The sequence below is a fragment of the Ambystoma mexicanum genome, chromosome 3q (assembly GCF_040938575.1).
Source record: "Ambystoma mexicanum isolate Mex_15411 chromosome 3q, UKY_AmexF1_1, whole genome shotgun sequence".
Lineage (NCBI taxonomy): Eukaryota > Metazoa > Chordata > Amphibia > Caudata > Ambystomatidae > Ambystoma > Ambystoma mexicanum.
The window spans coordinates 1,297,161,895-1,297,185,759 of NC_090926.1; the positions used below are offsets into that span (position 1 = coordinate 1,297,161,895).

Here is a 23,865-nt window from a genome sequence, read left to right on the forward strand (position 1 = left end):
AAAAGGCGCTGTTAGGCAGAGTTTGTATGCAGTACCCTTTGGGACCACTACACACACAACTAGGACTACAGGTGTAAGAAAACCAACCTTTGGTATAAGTCTGTACTACACAGTTTTGGTAGCGCTGCTGAGCAGCCAGGCTTATCTCAAGAGGGGAATGTGAGCTGTAAGGATGTTACACAGAGGTCTACAATCACAAGTATTCAAATGAACTCTTAGACTCAAGATTTCTTGGTAAAACATTTATTAATTTATTTCACAGTCAGTTATAAAACATTCACTAGAAGGAGGCAATCTATATTACACACAAATATACTTCAGTACTTTACACTTGACATTTCTGGGGCATTTAAACTACTTTGAAGGAGGACCAAAATGGCATTTGGAGTACTTTGAAGTAGGAGCAAAAAGGGTTGGGTTAATAAAAAGAATATTACAGTTACTCTTAGACAGTGCAAATACTTTGAGTTCAGCAGAGGAGTTAATTCAATGCAATAGGTTAGGCTAAAGTCAATGGGCTAAAGTCTTGGATAGGATAAAGCAGGTCTGGTAGTTAAACGGAAGTGTCTTTCCCAAAGTTCTCAGAAGTAGTTTGTAAAAGAAAGAATCATATGTTGGGTCACAAGCTGATAAGGCCTGCAAGTTGGAAAAGTTTCAAGCACTTTCACCACGAGAGGTAAGGTCTCTCAGTCTTGTTTCATAGTACCTTATAAATGAAGAAAAAGGTGCAGCTGAAGACGTCTATTCCTGGGAGTTCCTGCAGATCTCGCTGTTCCTGAGCCTCAGTCGTGGGGACAAGAGGGAGGACGTCGGGGGACTCCTGCACTGCACTTGGACTGGTCGCAAAGCTGGCACTTGCCAAATCTTCAATTCCAGTAGCTGTAGTAAAGCACACAAACTGGTGTCCCTCTCCCTGGTTATTCAGTTTCCTGCAGCACTCTGAGGAAAATACAACCAGCTCCGAGAATGGTATCCAGGTGGCTTAGTGTTGAGTTGATTGGTCCCATCAATTCAAAGGGAGAAGTCGTCTTGCAGGGCTTCTCTGTCGAGATGAACTTAGCTTTTCAGACCTGCAGCAGGGCTTCACCGGGCAAGTAAACGGTCCAGGAATTGCAGAAGCCATCCTCTTCCAGCTCGTCTTCGGTTCTTTCGTTCCAGTGGTCGACTCTGCCTTCCAAGCCAAGAGACTCGCTTTTTATTCAGTTCTATCCCATTCATTCCAGCCTAGCTGCAACTCACCCAGCAAGGTGGCTGTCCTTGCCAGACAGACAGTCAGCCAGCCAGCCAGCCAGCCAATCACGCCAAAGTGCATTTCGGTCTCCTAGGAGACTAAGCACAGGGAGTTTCGGGCACCTCCCTCACTTCCTATCCACCCCAGACACTCTGGCGCCAGAGGCGGTCTTCAGTCCTGAAGCCCGCCAAAGGCAAAGGAACAAAGGGACCAAAGCTAGTTTGGCGCGCGGAGACAAACTCTAGAAGGACCTTGCCAAAAAGAAATGGAGGAAAAAGAAGACCGGTACCTGTTAAAACATGGGTGTTCAGTCCCCATCTTGAAAAACATGGCTCTCGCGATTTAACGCTACTGGGGTTCGCGGTTGGGACAAATCATGGTAGTTCGTTGTAAAACCACTGCCACCAGCCATTTCGAGAGGAAAGGGTAGCATTTGACTGCTACATGAGTTTCTAGACACAGGGGATACTGGGTAATCCCTCCAGCACTCTATAGTAAGATAGGGTGTTCTGGGTCTAGGAATTTGAAAAGACTAGTAAAGTCAATTTCACTTACTTACTCTGGGAATCAGTAGTTTATCCCAGAGAAGGTATTTAAACCTTGGGAAAGCCTGATCAGGCCTCCCTGTGCCACTGCACCGAGGGTGCAGTGTGACAACAAATGAAAAGATGATGCCTATGGTGTTGGTTAGACTCCATAACCAAAAGAAAAACACAGAAAACACATTGATTTGATAAGTTAAAAGTCACAAAGTTTAGCAAAAGAGCTGGAGGGCTCTAAGGTGGGAGGAATTGGCACATTTATGAGAATTCTCGCTAACAGGCGCCACAAACATTGCCTTATCAGAGTGTTTTTGATTCAGGTTTGCTTTCACGCGAATAAACTTTACAGTGTTTTTTGAAGATTGCTTTAGCTGCGATAGTCCCTTTGGGTATTTTCACAGTGCGTTTATGTTTATGTTGAGCTTCAAATTTATTCTTCGAATGTTTGTGGGGGTTTTTTACTTTTTTCTGGTACTGCTTTTTCGGTTTTAGGGTGTTTGTAGTATAATATTTGTTCCTCTTATGTGTGGATTTTTCTGTGCTTTATTTTTATATTCGTGAGTTTATCTGGTTAGGATATATAAAGGGGAATGTGAAAACTAAACAGTAAATCTGCTGCTGCTACAACACTGACAGATGCCCGTGTGCCTACAGTAGAGAATTTTAAAAGAATACAACATTCAGGAAACAGTACTATGGCAATGAAAGTTGCGGGTTAAGCAGGCATTAGAGGAAAATGAATACGATCAATATAAAGGAGTGGTTGAAGACTCAATGTCCGATGTGCACCATCCAGAATTCGTTAATATGTGGTACAGTCATATGAGCTTGGTAGGGTATAACGGGAGCCCTTATGTCTGCTCCCTCATCCCCCACGAGTCAGGTGCACCCACAATGTTAGTGCCCCAGCAAATGTCGCCCTTGAAGGCCCAGTGTCTGGTTCATTCAGTGCTGTGTCGGGTCCGCAGTTTGTTCCAGGGATACAAGGTACAAGTTGTACTAATGAACAGAGATGGATAATGTGCCAAATAAGACACTACACCTTAATGTAAGTCACAGCCAATGTTAAAGTTGGACAGAGTGTTTGTGTTGAATAGATGGGAGAAATCAGTGGTGAGCTGTGCAGCCGGGGGGTTGGCAGGATTTGGAGAAGTAGTAATATGCAATATCGATAAGAACGGTCTCACAAGATGGACTGCACACATCAAAATTACATGGATTGAAGCATGTGAAACTCCAGCGAAGGTTCAACCAGCCGAAGAATATTAGTTTCCAAGGGCATGGGACTTTTCCTGTGGGCACCAATACTAGGTGCAAAGAGACTATGTTTATTCCAGATCTTGCTAAAGGAACTGAGCGCTGATCGATCTGTACTGGATGTGTGTACAGCAGGCATACCTGCATCTCCCTCCTTCCTGTCAAGGAATATGTGCAATAACATTGCACTCTGCTATCCTCATGGTGTCTGAAGCTCACTTGACCGCAGCATCTAAGCATAGTGTGTCGCAGTATAGTCCAGATTCAATCCAACCCCTCAGGACAAGAAAGAAGAAGCAATCACCGAAATTGCAGAGGAAGAGATCAAATTATTTGTCGGAAGATTCATCTAAGATGCTCATAACAATTCCAGACAAATATCGTCTGTAAACCAAGGCTGAGGTGTTCCTTGCATCTCTCCCGAGGCCAGGGGTCCAGGCGGCAGCAAATGCAAAATGGCTGCAGATCGTCCAATGGGAGATGATCCAGTTGGCAAATGATACTGAACAAGGCCTGAAAGCCGTCAAGAATGAGCTGAGGGCGATCCAATTGATGACAAAACTGGTGTGTTCTAGATCATCTGACGGCGGTGGAGGGGGGCTTGTGCAAAAAGATAGGATTGTCCTGTTGCACGAACGCCCCTCTAAATGACGCAGAGAACAGGTCCCCGACGCATATTATATGGATATTGCACAAGTTAAATACTCCCATGGAAAATGAAGTAGGAGTGTAGGCCGAACATTGGTTTGACACGTCGTTTTCATGAGCGCCATCCTGGCTCTGGCAGTGGTGCAGATATTGGTTCCCATCGTGGCTCTAGTGCTGGAATGGTTTTGCACGTGCCAGATGATGCTTCACTGCTGTACAAAGACCATTCTGAACATTGCATTGATGATCACCATTGGGGCAGGAATGCCTCTCCCAGGTACCAAGGATGGCCAGACTTCAAATGACGACCCAAATAAGAAACGCATGTCAGACTTGAAAGACCCATATACCCCCAGAGACACTGACCTCTCCCCCACCAGATCCAGAGCACTACACTGAACATTGGGTTGACTTAGCGGGTGATGGGGGGTTGTATACATCTTGAATGTAGTCGAGAGAAGTAAGCTCAGGGAGGAGGCATGTGTGCAGGGCAAGGGTCCCCCAGAGTGAAGCGGATAGGGAGAGAGAAAGGGAAAAGTTAGTTATATCGAATTAAATAAAAGGGTGAATGTTGGGATGCATGTTCAGATCCCAGCCCCTCCCAAACTCGCAGGCCGTGTTGGAAACACAGAACAATGAGGCCCCTTCTCTTGCTCGGTTCTTACATTCCACCTTCCAGGCATGGCAGGGAGCACGTATGTACACCCACATACAGATTTATCTAGCTAGAACTTTGTATAATTAGGCAGGAATGTGAGAAGGGCTGTGGCTCAGTACCAAGGCCATACTCCTGGGAGCAAGGGCAGGGGTCCTGAGCTGCCAAAATACGAGCCAGGATTTAGGACACCAGCGCCTCCCAGAATAACGGCCATTCCATTTTAACTAGCAGATGTCCAGGAATGAGGCTCCTAAATCCTTCATGAATAGGATGGATTAGTGGGACATGAAGGGACCTTAGGCCTACCTCTCGGCAGGAGTAGCTGATAAAGGAGGAAGCAAAGACCGACAAGGTCCATGATTTGTACCAGGGAGAGCAAAGGGTGATGCTGCGGGGAAGCATGATGTTGGATGAGAAAAGAGCTGCTTTGTTTGGAAGGACCAGGCTGACCTCAAAGTTATCTTCCGAGCTCCTGTTGACTGCCAGGTGCACATAACAGGGTTAGTTCTCAAGACAGGGTAGTGCATTTTAAAGTCTAAGCAATCATTTTACAGTAACCTGAGGTTAAGAGGCTGCCCACGTGTGAAGAAGAGATGACATGACCAATTGGAGACGGATTTATATGTGAATATTAGCATGTAAATGCTAATTATACGCTAATGTAATAAGCATTTACATGCTAATTGCATTTGGATAGGTTCCTTCCTCGCCTTATCAACTTTCCACTCTCCTCCTCACAGACTCCCATGCCACCTGCCTCTATGGCCACCCAGGCTCCCTTGTCAACTATGCCCACCTTGGCGCCTCCTACAAACCTCACCGCCCCGCTCACAACTCCCCCTATGTCACTTTCAACTGTACAGGCTCCCTTGCCTACTCGCCTACACTGACAACCTCGTCACCCTCTCCCACCCTGGGTCCCACTGCACTGCATCTGGAGCTCCCTTGACTCCTACGGCCCCTCCCACACTGGCTCCCCTGCCATTTTCCACTATCCTGGCTCCCTTGCCTGCACCCACCTCACTGACACCCTTGTCATCCTTGCCTCCTCGGCCTCCTCCTACCTCCATCTCTCAGGCACTCTTGCTGCTTGCAGGGGGGACTTCTGTCCCCTGCATCCACCCACATAAGTCCTTCAAAAGTAGCAACCTGCTCCATGTCACCACACTAAACACGCTCTGCCATCTGCCACCTCCTGGAACTCCTGGACCTTGATGTTAATGCTCTTACTGAGACATGGTTTAAAGACAGCTCTGTCACGAGTTTCGACACACTCCTCCCTGAAGGCTACAAGATCCTCTCCTTGCCCAGGCCCAACAGGCCAGAAGGTGGCGTAGCCTTGATCTTTCCTGAGTGGATCCCCGTTTCCATTATTCCCCCTCAGGTCTACTCCCCCTTTGAATGCCTGGTCTGCAGGCGTTCTCAGTCGCCTCTCTTACCCTGGTCACCTATCGGCTGGAAGACCAGTCCACCCTCTTCCTCTCAGAACCTGCCAAAAAGTGCAACTCTTAGTACGACTCCGATCTGGCTGCACTTAAAGCAAGAGCATTATTTTGCAGGATTTGGATTTTGTTTGCAATATATTTGTTGGCTCCAACATATAAGGCATTACAAAAATCCAGTTTGGATAAGATTAGGGCTCTGGCTAGAGTGATGCAACTAAGGGTCGAGAGGAAGGGTTTAGCTGCTCTAATTAATTTGCAGGTGTAGGCTGTGGGTGAGGCCATGAAACTGACCCGTTTGTGGAAGGAAAGGGTGGCGTCAAGATAAAATCCTAGCGTTTTAACTTCCTTGGATACTTTAATCGGGCTACCGTCTATGATAAAGCTTGAGTATTTAAGGTAGAGTTTGTTTAGGTTGAGGGTGGTGTCCAAGATAATGAGCTCTGTCTTGTCATCATTCAGGCATAGACTATGAGAGGCCATCCATGCCTGGATGATGAGGTACACTTTGTTCACCAAGGCCAAATCCTTGTCGTAATCTCCCGTCAGGCGGTCAAGTGGCACAGCGAGTAGAGCGGTCGCTTTGACACCCCTGCACAGCCTGCTAACACAGGTTCGAATCCCGGTGGGGCGAAACTCAGCCTTTCATCCTTCCGAGGTCGATAAATGAGCACCACACACCGTGGGTAATAATAAGCAGTGCTCAGATACCTGAGGGTTCGTATCGCTATATAAGTGCCAAATTATTATTATTAGGGCGATGAGGATCTGGGCATCATCAGCATAATTGGTGTAGGTGATACCAAGACCATCGAACAGGGGCTTTGTGAACACATTGTACAGAGTGGGGGAGACGCATGATCCCTGGGGGACCCCTCAGGTAATGGGTATACGGTCAGCGGAAGCTATGGTAGAAAAGACACGCATGGACCTGTTGAGTAAGGATTGAATCCAGCCGATAGCCTCTTGCGAGAAGCCTCTTGAGTAAAAGGGTGCTTGCCAGGATGTCTTTGATATTTTATTTCTATCGCGCTCGTACACAAGTGTTTCAGAGCGCGACAAGGCAAGGGAGGGGAACAGGGAAGAACAAAACATCGATCTTACTAGGCCCAGTAACATTGACAACGCACAAGTGCATGGGAGAGGGGGAGGGGAAAAGTGTATGGAAGGGGGGAGAGTGGAAAGTGCAAAGCAAAGGAGAAACAGACCAATAATAATATATAATAAAGGCAACAAACAGTGGTAGTGCAGCCAGCAATTTGCAAGTGCTAGGTTTAAGGCAGCAGACAGGATAGGTACAGATACAGACACCATTGCAAGGGGTGGCCCGGAGGCAGTATGGGAGGGTGGCAGGGTGAGCAGGTACCTGGGACCGGAGGACAGAGGGTGACCAGGTGCATGGTGCCAAAAAAGAACAGATCAGCAGGGGAGGGGGGGAGCAAAGGCAGAAGAAAAGAAGGTCTTGAGGTGCTTCCGGAGATCGTTCTCCTCAAGTTTTAGAGTGGCAGGGAGACAGTTCCAGAGGGAAGCCCGGGCCGAAGACAGGGTGCTACCACCAGCTTGTGTCTTTGAAAAACAACTGACCCGTGGGAATTGGAGGTAGAGGTGCGAAGAGCTCGAGAGGGGAGGTATTTGCGGAGGGATAGCTGAAGGTATTTTGGGCCCAGACCCCAGAAAGCCTTGTGGACAATGCAGAGGGTTTGGAATTTAATCATTTCATCCAGTGGGAGCCAATGAGGAGATTTCGGAGCTGGAGAGATACGATCCCAGGGCTTGAGGCCAAGGACAAGTCTCACAGTCCTGTTCTGGATTAGTTGCAGATGGTAGAGAGTAGAGGCAGGTAGATTCAGAAAGAGGCTGTTACAATAGTCCAACCTAAAGAGAACCAGAACTTGGGATACCATGAGCTTCTGGGGGAAGGAGAGGAAAGGCAGAGTATCTCTGAGGAGGTGCAATAGGAAGTTGGACTTTTTTAGAGACCTCAGAGATGAGGGCGGAGAAGGAAAGGGTGGAGTCAAAGATGACCCTGAGGTTCTTAGCCTCGCAGGTGGGGGTAGGAGCAGGGCCAAGGGAAGCCGCCCAGAGAGGGAGGTGAAAGGATGGTGAAGGTGTGCCGATGAGGAGGATCTCTGTCTTGCTGGCATTCAGACAAAGATCATTGGCGGCACACCAATCTTGAATGGCAGTTACACAATCAGATGAGAGAGTCAGCGTAGCACTGGAAATTTGAGCAGGAAATGGCAATGCAGTTGGCGAGAGTTGCCAGGTATTGGTTGAAAAGCCAGTGCGAGAGGTTCGACCCCTGGGGAACACCACAGGTAGAGAGGAAGATAGATGATAGGAAGGACCCAAGTTGGGCCTGGGAGGGTCGAATAAAGAGGAAAGAGGTCAGCTAGGCCAGAGCCTGATCAGCAATACCATGTCGAAGGCAGAAGAGAGATCGAGGAGGATGAGGACAGAGGGAATGTTAGAGTCAAGGTTGGAGAGCAGATCTTCACCGATGTTCAGGAGAGCAGTTTCCGTACTTCTGGCACCTCTGAAGCAAGACTGGTGGTCATGGAGACAGCCAACAGAATTGGAATGAAGGTTAAGCTGAGAGATGGGCAACTTTTCCAGGAGTTTGCCCACAAAGGGAGTAATGGAAATTGGGCAATAGTTAGCTGGACAGGAAGGATCAGCTGTGGGTTTCCTGAGAAGAGGATGCACAAGGGAGTGCTTCAGAGGGGAGGGGAAGGATCCTGAGGCAAAGCAGTGGTTGCAAAAATTACCAAGGGCTGGAGCGAGGGTGTCAATGTGGTCCTTGATGGTTTTAGAGGAACAGGGATTAACCGGTTTTGACGAGGCTTTCATAGATCGGACTTGTCTAGCGACCTTGTCAGGGGAGAAAAGAGGAAAGGACGAGAAGGATGGTGTGGGGGGGGGGGTTGGCTAAAGGAGGGTCAGCAAGCACAGATGGAGAGGGGAGAGGAGGGGTCTTGTATGAATGAAGCCTTCGGCCCAGAATCCTATTCCAACCTAGCTTTTTTCTCTAAAGAAGGAAAATTCTTTATCTTTATTTAATAATACTTATAACCAAAACGGTTTTGTATATATGTTACAATATAAAACACATAATTTTAAAATGCAGTCTACTGACATGCCACCCTTAATTCACTAGATTGAATATACCATAAAAGGATACAAGTAGCGTTTACATAAAGGATACAAGAAGGATCCAACTCTTTCTTCTCAACCTTCAGTGACGAATCCCCAAGGAATAATCCTTTCCATTGATCACACCCACTGCCTGATGTAATAACACAGCCAGAGCGAGGAATCAATTGAAAGGATGAATAACTATGCACCACAGTCTCCAATCTGTGCACAAGAAAACAACTGGTAAATACTAGAACCTGCCACTTTGGTTTCCCTTAATTTCCACCATTTCTGCACTAACCTTATATGATTAGATGACTTGATGTATGTGAAGAACTGTGATGCTCCAGACGAATCCAACACAACAGCAAGGAAGGGAAGGTTAGTAGGGAGCTAATCCCGAACGGACCGAGGGCCGAGCTAGTGTCGGGTTGGTGCACTCTGGATAGCGTTCGTTAGTCCAGTGCACAAATCATAACAAAACAAAATCCCGCTATCTCCAGCAAGGTGAGCTTTGAAGTATTACTGGTGTGCAGTACGTTATTCGCCCTTGAATATGTCTGAAACAAAAGTCCAAACTAATATGACCCTCTGTTGGTAATGCTATGTTCACCCTTGAAAATAATTCAAAATCCCATCTGGGATTAGTACCTATTCACACAATGTTCATGGAAAATAAAATAATAACCAGTAGTACTCCCGTAACTCCGGAAGTATCTTGGAGAATTCACTATACTTGGAAACACAATATTGTAAAGGCTTGTACCTTATGGTTGTAAGCAGAACCCATGCGAAAGAGGAGAAGATGTGTAGGTAAGGCGACACTCCTCGGTAGTTACAGCTGCTGGCTATGGAAAGCCACCGCGTGGGACGGCAATTAGCTGGAACCGTCCCGCGGAATAACACTGCTGGCTGGGAAGCCTCCGCGCGGAACAACGGTCACTTGTAAATGCTGCTGGTTAAAGCCGTCGATTTAAGGGCGTCTCCATGAAATACCAAAAGTCTGCAAGGAAGCGTCCGGAGAAATGCTGAAGCAGGCTATATCCCGGAGCCTGAAATAGGAGGGTAGCTCTTGGAAGCGTGGAAGCTTGAAATGAAGAAACGCGGTTCGTGAGTAAATGAACTGCACGCGAGGAAAACAATTTCAATCAGAAGCGTGGAGCATTCTGAAAAAAGGACCTAAATACGTGCCACAGGCACGTGACTGCAGTGTCCCAGAACGATCATGTGATTTAGATGCAGGGATTCATTATCGTTTAGCAGGAAGTTTATAGAATAGTCTCCACTTGTTATAGAATGGTTTTGCTGCCGTTCTAAAAGCATATGGATTCCTGCTACCATGCCCAACAGGTGAGTGAAGCATGACATCTACACATCTTTACAGGACATTTAATATCCGATTAAAAATAATGCATTTCAACTAAACTAGTAAATTACGAAGCACACATTCCCCAAGATATTTCTACCGTAACTGCAGAGTTTCTGCCGCATGTTCAATGTGTCAAGACGGTCACATTTACTCGGATAGGATTCCATCCATTTGGTTCTGATATTGGTTAAACTTTCGCAATCCATCAGTATATGCTCAATGGATTCCACAGGATTCGCTATTGAGTTTTATCAGCAGATATTGTGGAATTGTTGTACTACTTGGCTAAGCCATGACATAATTCGGGATTTGGACCCGCTGCATGATACATGCTACAACTCGTCGACTCTTCACATTTCTTGCAAGTTTGACTGGATTTGCTTCATAGCAACAAGACATCAGCAAATTAAGCTTGTTATTGTCTCGCTTAAAGCCTGCTAGCCACGTTTTATGTAGCTTTGTGATTTTGGCTATAGTACCCAATTGTTGATATGCCTCAATCGATTTATCCATCATTGCTAAACCAAGAGGACACGTCTCAATTTCTGGGCAGTCGTTCTCAATCTCCTTGTGCAAGGTGAAAAAAGATGAAAAATACAAATGCAACCAGAAGATATTTTAGGACACTGCTCAATGAAAGGGATAGCCAATGGCTTCTGATGCCCACTAATGTCTCCTTACCATAGGCCCTTGCCTATGTTGACAGCTATAAAGCTCATATAGTGATGGAGTGCGTCCCTTAGCTCCCACATAGCCCATGTCTGGTGTGTTGGGATGATGACTGGGTGCCTGTCTGGGATTCCATGTCCTCTAAAGGAGCCACCTCTGTAGCATACTCACCCACCCTACTCCCAAAGGGGATTGCACCCCCTTGGGGGAAAAGGAGACAAACACATTGGATCTGCAACACTTTTGTGTAAATGCCAATGTATATACCCATATACGGAGTTGGCTAGCTTGAGCACAGAAAGCCTGAAGACAAGGCAGACAAGAACAGAACTGGTGACCATGTAAATGAGGTCAGATAATCTGTGTATTTTCCCAGGAAAGTTTGAATGGTGCGTGACAAAATGATCTCCATATTCATCGTCACATGGGCCTGAAGAGGACAGGTCAATCAGCCCTTTATGGAGAGGCTAATAGTTCAGCCAAATTCCCAGAATTCCACACTGGGTCAGATGAGGAACGTGTAGCTGAATCCTGGACCCTAGACGACTGCAAGAGAACACTCCTCTAGCATTGCCTGCCCATGCTCTCCGGACAGGTCTGGAAGAGGACTATATCTCCCATAATACTTCTCTTCTCCGGTGGCCAGCTACACTCTGGGGAATACTGGAGTAACCGGCTCGAGTGCTATAAAGCCTACTACCCTCCCCTCACCCGCCCCAGCTCCAAGAAGACAGCCAAGGTGTGACTCCTTTTACAGCTGGCATAGCAGAACAGAGCAGACAACGCGCCATCTCAAAAAAACACAAACCAATTATAAGGGGGGCGGTTCACTGAACTTCTTAGATTCTAAAAAGACCTCTCAATACACAGACTGCCCTGCTGAAAGGTGAGGGAATCCGGCAGGTAGGGAGAAAGCGAGCAGCTACTGCAAGGCATCTAGTGAAGAGAACCTTGTGCACTGTGATCCAAGACGCAGCTAGCCTATTCCTCGAGAGGGGCAGAATTACACAATAGGCATGTCAGGTGACCTCTCCAGCCAATCAGAGTCAAACCTTTCAAGCCAAGCCCTGCATGAGAGCAAGCTCCCAGCACATGCATTGAGAGGGTGCGTCGGCGCTTCAGAGCGAGAAGGAGCACATTTGGTGAAGCCTGGAGGAGAAAAAGCCAGAGAGTAGGAGAAGGGGTTGGCGGTGGCTCAGAGTAAGGAGGTGATGGAAAGAAAGGAATGCAAAGAAACACCAGAAGGTGGAGAGGAAGAGTGGGGAGGGAAGAGTCTCCTGAGGAGATTTGCAGACGCAAAGGGCTGGGGGAGGGGAAGCGTATCAAGGAGGATATTGGAGGGGATATGAAGGGAGGAGCGAGAAGGTGATTGGAAGGAGAATGGAGGAATGTACACAGGAGGAGACAGAGGAGTCCATCAAGGAGGGGGCTAGTAGAAAAGTTGACAAGTTGAATAAGAGAGAAGGTCAGAGGTGAAGAACAGAGGGTAGTATCTGAGGAAGGGGTAAGAGCATGTGGTGGATCGTTGAGGAGTTGCTGAGGAGGGCCCCATAGACACAAGGCTACTGCAGAAGTAGACAAGGATGGGGTGCATGGCTCTCATGCCAGAACTCGAAGACAGGGAGGCAGGCCAGTGAAACAGACCCAGCATGTAGCAAAGCTCAGATGGCCAGCCAGTGGAAGGAACAGTTACACCACCCCCTCCATCTACTGCCAAAGCCTAACAAGTGCCGGAGAACCAGTCGAAGGGGTTTCCCAGGAGTTGGGGGGGCGGGGGGGAGCCCAGAAGGAAAGGTGACAGAGCAGGGACAATATATCCTGGAAATTGATCCCTTAACGGCAAAGGATAAATGGCAGAGATTGGACCTCAAAGACCTTTTTTGAACCCACAGTCGGTGTGCTTGAGACAAGACACTTTACCTTTGAACCCTAGAGAAGACATTCTGTACAGAGATTGTAAACAGTTAACCCCACCTCCCCCCTCCCTAGCCCCCCCCTCCCCAGCCACCACCATTCTAACTAATACAATACCATTTGAATAGCATCCATTTGTGCTGGGTCATGCGTTGTTTCGGTTACAGTGGCAACCCACACACATTGGAAAGGTTCACGCTTGTGATTGGAGGATGAGACTGCACTCAGGAACCATAATTGCACCTCAACTTCCTCAATCGCTGGGAAGGATCCTGGGGCATAGAGCAACATCACTCTGAAGGCAAAGCACTGCTGGGATATGCAGATGTCATCCTGCTCCGTTCACATGAGCCCCATGAGAGCTAACTGGGGTGATAGCCCCCTTCACAAAGAGGGAGAACCAGGCTGTGAATAACCTGTAAAGCCAGGAGCCTACCGTTACACTAGACTCCCCTCATCCACAACTCCGTGACACTGAAGGACTGCAAGATTACCCAATCGGTATCGCTGGGACACGTCTACGCTGCCCGCATCAGCAGCTACCAATCCTTTGACACTGACCCATCAACCGCTCCGGTTATGGCTCAACCACAGAGAATTTACCGCTCTGAGTTGCTTTCCTAAAACTACACGCATGCAACTACTGCCTTTAAACCTCTGCACTAATTGCCATTGGAGCAGCCCATCCACCTCCACTCTTGCTCCACTACTGAGTGCGTGTAACCTGGGCAGCTCCACCCTAGCAGCACGCAGGCCAACAACCTCAACTCTTGCCATCAAAGACTTCCCATTCCATTATACAGACTCCACCTCACCTCTCCCATTCCTCTTCGGCCTCCTCTGCAGTCAGCGTCCGGTGCTTGGCGATGGGGGTGAAGGTGTACCAGTTGTGCACTGGAAAAGCTTCAAACGCTCCATCAGGGCATTGGGTGAAGATGTAATAGCAGGCATTTTCAGTCACTCCGCCCTTCTTAATCCCTTTGAATCTAGCAAAATATAAACATTAAAAATGTTATGTGAAGACTCCTCTGTGCAGAGTGCACATTTCCCTTAAGACACCAATCTACGAGCTCCAAATCTACAGACATCACGCTCCATCTAGACTTGCATCATAAAGCCTGAAATCTACAGTGGAGTCTTCCCTTCCCCACTGGAGTCTTCCCTTCCCCCCTCAAGCACTCCCTTGTGCACCCTCTTCTTAAGAAGCCCTCTGCCGACCCCTCCTGCCCGGCTAACTATCACCCAATCTCCATAACTCCCTTCCTGGGCAAGCTTCTGGAGAAACTGACCATCTCCCAGCTCAATCTCCACACTCAATCTGTTGGTGGTCTTCATGACCATCAGTCTGCCAGAAGCACGGAAACTGCTCTCCTGAACATCCGTGAAGACCTGCTCTCCAACCTTGACTAACACCCCTTACGTCCTCATCCTGCTTGATCCCTCTTCTGCCTTTGAAACTGTCAACCATGCCATCCTGCTCAACTGTCTCCGTGATAAGCTGGGTATCACTGGTCAGGCTCTGGCGTAGCTGACTTCTTTCCTCTCCGACCAACCCTCCCAGGTCCAACTTGGGTCCTTCCTCTCCAACATCTTTTTCTCTACCTGTGGTGTCCCCCAGGGGTCTAACCTCTTCGACTCTGCACTCTCCTTCTCCCCTCACATCTCTGACATCTCTAAGAAGTCACACTACCAGCTGCACCTCCTCAGAGGTATTCTTCCTTTCCTCTCCTTCCCCCAGAAGCTCACTGTCTCCAGAGCCCTGGTCCTCTCCAAGCTGGACTACTAACAGCCTCTATTTAAATCTTCCTGCCTCCACTTTCTGCCCTCTGCAACTTATCCAGAACAGGACTGCGAGACTTGTCCTTCGCCTCAAGCCCCGGGATCGTATCTCTCCAGGACTCCCGGGATCGTATCTCTCCAGGACTGACATCTCTGCACTGGCACCCAGTGGCTACGAGGATTAAATTCAAAACCCTCCGCATTGTACACAAGGCCTTCTGGGTTCTGGGGCCGCAATACCTTCAACTCTCTCTTCCTAAATATCTTCCCTCTCGAGCTCTTCGCTCTTCTGCCTCCAACTCCCTCAGGGTCAGTCGCTTCTCCAAGCAACGAGTTGGTGGCAGATCACTCTCTTCGGCAGGGGCCTCTCTCTGGAACAGCCTTCCTGCCTCCCTGAAACTCGAGGAGAACCATCTCCGGTTCCGGAAACAACTCAAAACCTTCCTCTTTGCTTCGGCTTTCTCTCTTCCCCTCCCTTGCTGAATTCCTGACTGAAATTGCACTGGTTACCTGGCCACCCTTTTCTGATCTCTGGCCCAGGCCCTGTCAACTGCCCACCTGCACTGCCTCCCTGGCAACCCCTGCACTTGGGGACTGTTTTTTCTGTATCCCTCAGTCCCCCTTCCAGCACTTATGTCTGCACTTCCTTGCACTTGCCACCAGCTGGCTGTTTTATGTGTTTTATTTATTTTATTTATTCCACTTCCCATGTACTGCACTTTCCCCTCACCCTTCCCCCGCGCACTTTCCTTTCCCCCCCCTTCCCATGCACTTGCGCGATCTGAATGACACCTGGCCTAGTAGGATCGTTGTCTGTCCTCCCTTTGTCCCCCCCCCTTGCCTCATCACGCCTTGAAACACTTGTGTATAGGCGCGTTATAAATGCCATATCATATCATATAGGCGTCCACTATACCAAAACTCTCACGCCTAAAGGGCACAAGCTACGAGACCCACAGCTACGGTTTAGACTGTCCTTGTTGCTAGAGTGAAGCATTTTCTTAACTTCATAGTTTAGTACGAGTATCAGACATACAGTAACACATGCAATCTGCAAAACAACGTTGTCCCATCTCCCATTTACCATTAGCAGTCTCCAGGCATTTTAGCACATGTACATCCTGTTCAGCACTCCACAGCAGTTATCTGCATGTGACCTACCTGTTCTATTCAGGGTTGGATGCTCTCGCCTAGGTTGCAGTACACACCTTCACCTGGTCTCCTGTTTACCCACTGCATGTCATTGCCTTCTGTTCCCATGCATAGCTTCTGCCCTCACCTGCGCCCTGCCTTCCCATTCACTTTCAGCAGCCACGGCTGGTCTTCCACTTTAAATTCCCTGTGGACAATGCCATATTTCTTCCTCCATGCCTCATCGCGCTGCTTCTTGTTAAACTCGCTGCCTGCCCCAGATTCCGGCATCTCCTCCTCTTGGTAAATCTTCTTGTTGCTAAGATCACGCTCCATCCGAGCCTGAAAAAAATAATGATAGAAAGACGTTTGGCCATTAATACAAGTATGAGGCAAACCAACCTATTTTGGCGGGAGCATCCATCCACTACCAAAACTAGGAACTCAGCATCTCATGCCTACCAACCCCTCCCCAAGGAAGGGTGGGGAGGTAACTAAACTCATCTCCCACTATAAAATGAGCAGATTAAAAATAATGCATAGACTGAACGCTCTTCTGGACAAACAAATAATGAGGCCAGACCTCCGCACACTCCACACCTGGGTCCGACGCTATCCACCAGTCTCCTGCCTTTGCCTAGCCCACCTGGCTCATGTGCATCGGCCTAGAACAGTCTGGCGCCATATAAAACACCTTTTAGCAGCAGCACTCCCATCCAGTGAGCCACATTGGCTCCGCCTGACACAGAGCTGCTCCTGTCCAGTCTGGGTCCAGGGATCATCTTCCACCCCTCACTCTGATCATACTCACCCAGGCTCTATTGGCCGCTGACTAAAACCTCCTTCAACAGCCAATCCTGGCTCCCGCACTACTGCTCAGATGGATTTTCAGACTCAAACCTGTGAACAGATTCTCAGAGGTGACCAGATTCTGGTGAACGGGGAAACACACTAATGTCTGGCCAAACTCTATTGAGGGAGTGTGACTGAGCAGTAAGGCTTAGCCTTAGGAGAATGTGAAAGTGGTGAAGGGTTCAGTTACGCGCACACAGTGTACACTTAACAAAAATTAGGCAGAAAGTATGAAATACAAGTATTCATTTAGGCCTTGGACAACTCATCAATTAAAAAACAACATTCAAGTAAAGCACTAAACATATACTACCAATATATAGATATTCCCTTTTGGGAGCTCTGGCTACAAAGCACCAACACCTGACTTTTAAATCAGCAATAAAACACTGCAGGGTAGCAAAGTCAATGAAGAAAAAGACAAAGGTAAGTATCAAACTAATGTAACGAGATTTAGTTAAAATAAAGAAGTTAAAACAACATACTCAGGCTTATAAATATAAGGCTGTAAACTTTAAGTCCTTCGGTTACTTAAAATCAAAAGAAAAGGCTACAAAGTATCCTCACTGCGAGGTGTAGTGTTTAGCCCCTCTACTCATATAGCCATAGGGACTGATCGATCAGTGCCCCCAAAACAGAGCAGCTCAGAAGGAAAAGCCAAAGGGCTTCATTTAACTTCAAAATTCAGGTCGGTTTCAAAACAGCCAAATATAGGTGGTGCCATAGAGGTCTAGGGAGGGAAAGAAGCAAAAAGAAAATATTGCTTAACTACTTACGAAGCTCACCTAGTTTCAAACCACACTCCAACCACACCACTCGCTGCTAACAGCTGTGAGGAACCAGGACGGAGACAAGGACACAGAGGACTCATGATTGCTATAAACTTTTATTGAAATAATAAAGGGGTTAGAAAATGCCTCACTGTCCCTAATCTAGGAGGTATTTGCCTACCTCAACTAAAAACGGTGGTCCTTTCCTGTGTCAAGATGCCGAAAGCACAAATTTCCTGTGTCCGAAATCCTATCCAAGCCCTCTTATTCTAAAAGTACCTCTACAGTGTTAAGGGTATTGTCTTTGGCTTTAAAAGTGCACAAATGGGAGGAGGCCACTAGGGGGTGTGTGGATGCAGGGAGCTTCCACGTAACTCTCTGGTCCCAAGGTCCTAGACAAGTGGCCTGAGCCCCCACTCAAACTCCTCAGTCTGTGATGCGTTGGAATCGCGCGCAAGAGCTTCGTAAGAGCTATTGTGGCTGGACCGGACTGCTCGTGTGCTCTTGAGCTCCTGGATACCTATCTCTCGGATATTCAATTTTGGACTGTGTTTCCACGGTATGAGACTGAAAGAAGACCGTTTATTGGATTAGAACCAACATAGCGTTCTAGATCTCTGATCCTTATTTCCACTTATTTACAATTACAGGTGAAAAATAGTATGACCTGTGTAAACAGCGTGGACATAAACGTTGGAGGAAGCTACACCTTTCCCCCCCCCCACAATACCTATAATATTTGGACGCTTGCGCATTTCGAGAAAGAGCTTCGCAAGAGCTGTTGTGGCTGTTAGGGGTGAGTGTGTGAACTACGAGATCAATGCAAAAGGTTTAGGATATAGCTCTTGCTCTCTGTATGAGACACCGCTTATACACCCTTAAAACAGATATGCCGGAGCACGTTGCCATCTCACGTGCATCTGTAACTCTTAAAGCTACTCCGGCAAAACCGTCTCCCATAATTGCCAGCAGGAGGAAAAAGACTGGCGTTACGTCCTTCATGTTCGACCGAAGGAATACGGTTTATAGTCATTTGGTCGAAAACAAAAATGTTGAAAGTCAAAATGTAGAGAAAAAAAAAAATGGAGAAAAATAAAGTCTAATTTCTTTTTCAATACGTTTTTTTTTTTTCTCGAAATGGGGGGGTTCCCCCTCAAACCCCCTTTCTATTTTTTTTATTTTACCCCTTTTTTTTTTACTTACCGAACCCATAAAATACATATAAATAAAAAAAAATACATTAGACTTTTTTTTCTTTTCGACATTTTTGTCATTCGACTTCTTTTTTCCCGACATTTTGACTGACCACCAGGAATACAATGGCGGCTATACAGGATTTCTGTCTGCCCAGAGAGCAGCAGCTTCAAGAATTAGAACGTGTCTGCTCCAACAATGTAATGAGCCTGTTGCTCCACAATTGAACGGAGAAAGTGTCACCCAGATTGACATTATAAATGTCTCTGACCGACACTCAATTATTAACAAGTTCCAATACCGTTGCACTTGTTGGTGGTATGATTGAACCACCAAGTGGTGTATCCTTTGTAAAAAGTGAATATGAATGACATACCTTCTAGGCTGCCTTGTACTGAAAATGTTATAGTAGAAATTACCAGTCAAGACACGGATCATAACATTACAATTAATGATGGTAGTCTTTGTCAACCGTCGGAAAACTAGTTATTGATGAATGTATACGTAAATAGGTGCCTACAGGTAATGTTTCTGTGGGGGTGCCGTTCTGTTTGTCACCAATTGCGAATGTTCCAGAGTCCCCGAAACTCTACAAACCACTAGCGCAGTATGTTTGACCAGGCTATCCATAACGTTTGAGATCATTAGTTATCTTATATTCAACCCACCCCGCGAAGATCACAGCTGTCTGTCTACTTTAGCAACTGGTCATGTGCCTGTGTCTCAAGTCAGTATGAATAATCAGTTACCTCTTACTGAAATCACTCTCAACGCCATGAATACTACAATGTTGTCTCATACAAAACTATTTGAAACCTTAGATTTTAAAATCAATAGTCAAGCGGTACAGATAGAGAGAATTATCACATGGATGAATGCTTTTGATTCGAAATGTGACTCAAGGAGAGAAATAACTTGTGACAAACAGAGGCCTGAGCAATTCAGTGAACGTGCTAAGGAGATTAATCCCGAGAGTGCAAGTGATGAATTGATGTCTGCTGTGCCAATCAAGGACAGATTGCCTACAACTCAAACTGAATGTGTGACTGTATATGTGATAGATGGACACCTGATGTGAGCGCAAACACACACACCCATTCTGGAACAGTGGTAAAGAGAGTCACAGAACCCATTAAGGACGTACTCTCTACAACTCAAACTGAATGTGTGATTGTACGTGCGATAGAGGGGACTTCTGATGCAGGCAAACATTCTGAACCTGCAACAATGGTAAAAAGCGTTACTGAATCAGACGGCACTTTGGATATTTTTAACATGTTTCAGGCCAGACCTTCTGTAAAATCTAGCAACTCTGCCTGTGCAATTGTGAAAACTAAAAATCAAACAAAAGCGGTCCCTCAACTATTAAACAATTTGGCAAACAAATAAATTTGAGAGTGGAAAGTCACCCAGGTGGCAAGAAAAAGATTCTGGGTCGTTAAAGATCACTTACTAAGAATCAGCGTAAAGTGCTATCTGTTAAAAAAAACATGAAAATAAAAGCTTACAAACCATTGGATAATCTGATTTCTGCAACCCTGAATTGTGTAGTTTAACAAAAAATAGCGCAACCTCAAACTGTAATAACATCTACTTCTGAGTCATGTATAGTCAGTGACATGCTACCAAAAATTCAAACAATGATAAAATCGTCATTTGATGATTTTCTAAGACAACAAAAAACAATGATATCAGACGCAGGAAGTAGGCAGAGATAGATGATGCCATCCACTTCGGCATTTAATGGGACACTGCTGAACTCACAGCAGCATGATGTCATGAGAGATGTAGAGCCAGCACAAAAAAGAATGCCACGCCAACTTCCAAGTGAAAAGAGTAAAAGCACACGTATGGATTCAAAAGACTACAATCATTGTTTTATTATGAAATGTCGAGGTGCTCTGTTCCAAATGTAGTACTTGAATCATACGTCTATATTGGCCTTATTTAAAGATTAACAGTTTACAGGATATTACCACATTTGACATCAAACAAGTTGAATTCCTGAATGATGAGGTTCTCACAACAGTAAGATGTTGTGAGAAATCTCCTGTGGCAAGCAAAGATGGACTGGTTTGCTCTTGGTTTTATTCTAGTGCAAGACCCTTCAGTGGCCAATAGATCTATACTGCAAGATCAAACGGAGATGATGAAAAATATATTTCCTTTGAGCATATACAAACAGAACTTAGTCAGAGGCAATACCAATCAAGGTGGTAATGCCAATAATGTGGGATCCTAACTAGCTCAGGTTCCAAAGGTGGAATGTGTCACTTTAGCAAGCTGGAACACATGTGGCTCTGCCCATTTATTTGGAGCAAGTGCAACAAACATTGCAGGATTCAATACAATTGTCTTACAAGAGACATGATTGGTAGAACAGCTTGTGTGGAATGGCCATGACGTTTTGCTCCTACCAGCTAAGTCTAGTAATATAGGCCGTCCATCCTCTGGTCTTCTCATAGCTGTAAATACAAACAATGGTTTCAAGATTTTCCCATGGGCCGCTCCTAATAACCATTTGTAGCTGGTAAAGATAAAACATAAGAGGCATGATAGCTCTAGTAAACATGTATCGGAACCGCTTGGCTATATCGGATGAGAATTCCTACAGGATTTGGGACAGCTACTTGATATGGTGCTACAAAATCCTGAAATTACCAACACAATATTGACTGGTGACATCAATTTAAAATGCTTCCTAGCTGGCAATGTAAAGAAAGATCCCTCCTGCCAGAGGTGGTTGCATTTTGACCCTGGGGGCTTCCTCAGGAACTTTGAAGGATCCTGTCCATTTCTCCTGTAAGACTCTCTTACTGGGACCATGATGAAGACTGGCTGCTCTGAAGTAAACTCCACCATGTTTGCCTTCTGGTTGTGCCATTGCTTAACCAGAGCTTGACCAGCTTTCAAATTCTTAGTAGCATCTGTCATCACAAGTGCCATCCTCTGTCTGAGGCCAAGCACTTAGTCTGTAATCCTTACTGGCTTATGGGAAGGAACACTCTCCAGACCCCCCCCCTTAATCAGGGCCAAAGGGCCTCGCACTGGATGGCCATAAAGTAACTCAAAGGGGCTAAAACCCACTCCAGCTTGAGGAACATCTCTGTAGTCAAATAGAAGGCATGGCAGAAGAAGATCCCACTTTCGCCCAAGTGGTTTTTCCAAAGCTCCAATCATGCTCTTCCTTGTTCTATTACGCCTCTCTACCAGCCCATTTGTCTGAGGGTGTCAGGCAGGTGAAAACATGTAGGTGACCCCACAGTTTTTCGACATGGCCGGCATGTAGTGGTACAGAATTTTGATCCCCGTCAGATACAACCTCCTTAGGAAATCCTACTCTGATAAAAACTCCACGTTTATAATAACCTATCATATCATAGGTAGGGCCTTAGCCACTGCCTGAGCAGTAACCGTTTGCACTGGAATATCTTCAGCATAACTGGTGGCATGGTACACCACAGCCAATATAAATCGGTTGCCTGAAAAGGTTGGAGGGTCTAGGGGGCCAACAAAGTCAATCCCCATCCTCTAAAAAATAAAAACTCACAACTGGGAGAGGCACTAAGGGTGCCACGTTATTGGCTCCACTCATACCAGGCAACTGGCAAGTGTGACAACTCCTGTGCAATTTCTGCACCCATCTTGGGCCAGTTAAAGTACAATAGGATCCTCTCCTTGGTCCTCTTGAAGCTCGAGTGGCCAGCCAGGTGGACTTCATGTGCCACCTGTAGGCATTTGGGTCTTAATTCTTGGGGTACCACCAGTCTCCTGAGGTCTCCTGGAATAGACTACATAGGCTCACTGTAGAGAAGTCCATTCTCCCAGTATAGCCTATGCTTGCCAGGGTCTTGACCTTCACTCTGGGATGCTGCCTGCTGACGTAGATCAAGAGAGGGAGCCTCTCTTTGTCCCCTACTGAAGTCTGCACTTGAGGGTTCACCTTCTGCGGGCAACGTCTGCAGCTCAGGATGGTCTCTTGGATCCAGATCTTCTAGGCAGGGTTGAATCTCCTCCTCCTCTGACTCATCAGAAGAGTCTTCTCCAGAGGATTCTTTTGGTACTAACCCAGCCTCTGCTGGTGGTGGGGTAGTAGGGGTGACCTCTAGGTTTTCTTTAGAATACTCTTTAGTATCATCAGGATTGGAATTCCAGACCACAATGGTCTGTTCCCACAGTCCCAGAGATACTAAAGAAACTCTAGCCTGAACATCAATGCGTTCTTCAGCTTGAGGGTGAAGGCTAGCCCCCTGCCATTGGAACATCCAAATCAGGTCTGAATGCTAAGCTGACAGAGGGGATCCCTGAAGGTTTACCCTTACACCTGGGAACTCCTTTCACATGGTCACCAGACCCACAAACTGCACATTTCCCAAATGTATTTTGGAATGGGGGTTTCTGATAACCTCCCTGTGGTTTTGGTCCAGAGGTTTCACTAGCCCTATAAGGTTGTTTATAGACGAATTTACCAGTTTTATGTTTGTGGCCCTCTTTTGGTGGGGGATTTTTAGAATGATCCTTCTCATCTGTTTTATGATTTCCCCCATCCTCTTTCTTGTGAGGGGCCCCAGAATCCTTGTGAGTAGCCCTATTGGCCACCGACAGGTCAGCAGGACTGCTAGCTTCTTGGGGTCCAGTTCTTTAAATTCAGCAAGATGCTGTCTCGGCTCTGGAGAACAGACATCAAAAATACTTTCAAACATGAAGAGACACCTCATGCCTTCATAAAAGCTCACCTTGTAGCCCTTAATCCACCCATCTAGGGGCTTCAGGCTTTCACACAGCCAAATGGCCCACAAGTTACCATCTCTCTTCTTGTGGTCCCTAAACCTTTTTCAGATATTGGGAAGGGGTCTTCCCAAACCTGGCAATCAGAGATATTTTTACCAACTGGTAATCTTGTCCATCAACATCATTCAACTGCATCCCAGCCATTCTGGGGGAGCCTAGAGATTGCACTCTTTCACAAATACCTTGTACTTTACATATAAATTCACATGTACTCAGCCAATCAAGAATATCAGTTGTCACACCCTACAAACTCATCAAATCTTTGGGGAGACGAGGCTTCCTGCGTCTGGAGTGGCCTGGCAACGAGGACTCGGAAACTGTAGTGGAATCAGGGGATCTAGTTCATGCTGCAGCTCTTTTTACTTGAGTTTCAGTTCCTTCCTCATTTCCTCATCTCTCATTTCAGAATGAATCTCCAATTTCCTGAATTCAAGCTGCATGTTCATTTTTTCTAGATCTAGACCCATCTCAGTTAGGTGGATT

The 23,865-nt window shown here is 46.5% G+C and overlaps 1 protein-coding gene across 6 annotated transcripts in view; it reads right to left on the bottom strand.

The window, feature by feature from the left end:
- The window catches only part of GTF2F1 (general transcription factor IIF subunit 1), a 208,776-nt gene that overhangs the window by 149,162 nt on the left and 35,749 nt on the right, over positions 1-23,865 (bottom strand). For all 6 annotated transcript variants that reach the window (XM_069604407.1, XM_069604408.1, XM_069604411.1 and 3 more), the window contains exons 5-6: positions 15,924-16,117; positions 13,681-13,851 (exon numbers count right to left, since the gene is read on the bottom strand). In XM_069604407.1, the coding sequence (XP_069460508.1) occupies positions 13,681-13,851; positions 15,924-16,117 (365 nt within the window). The remainder of the gene's footprint in view (positions 1-13,680; positions 13,852-15,923; positions 16,118-23,865) is intronic.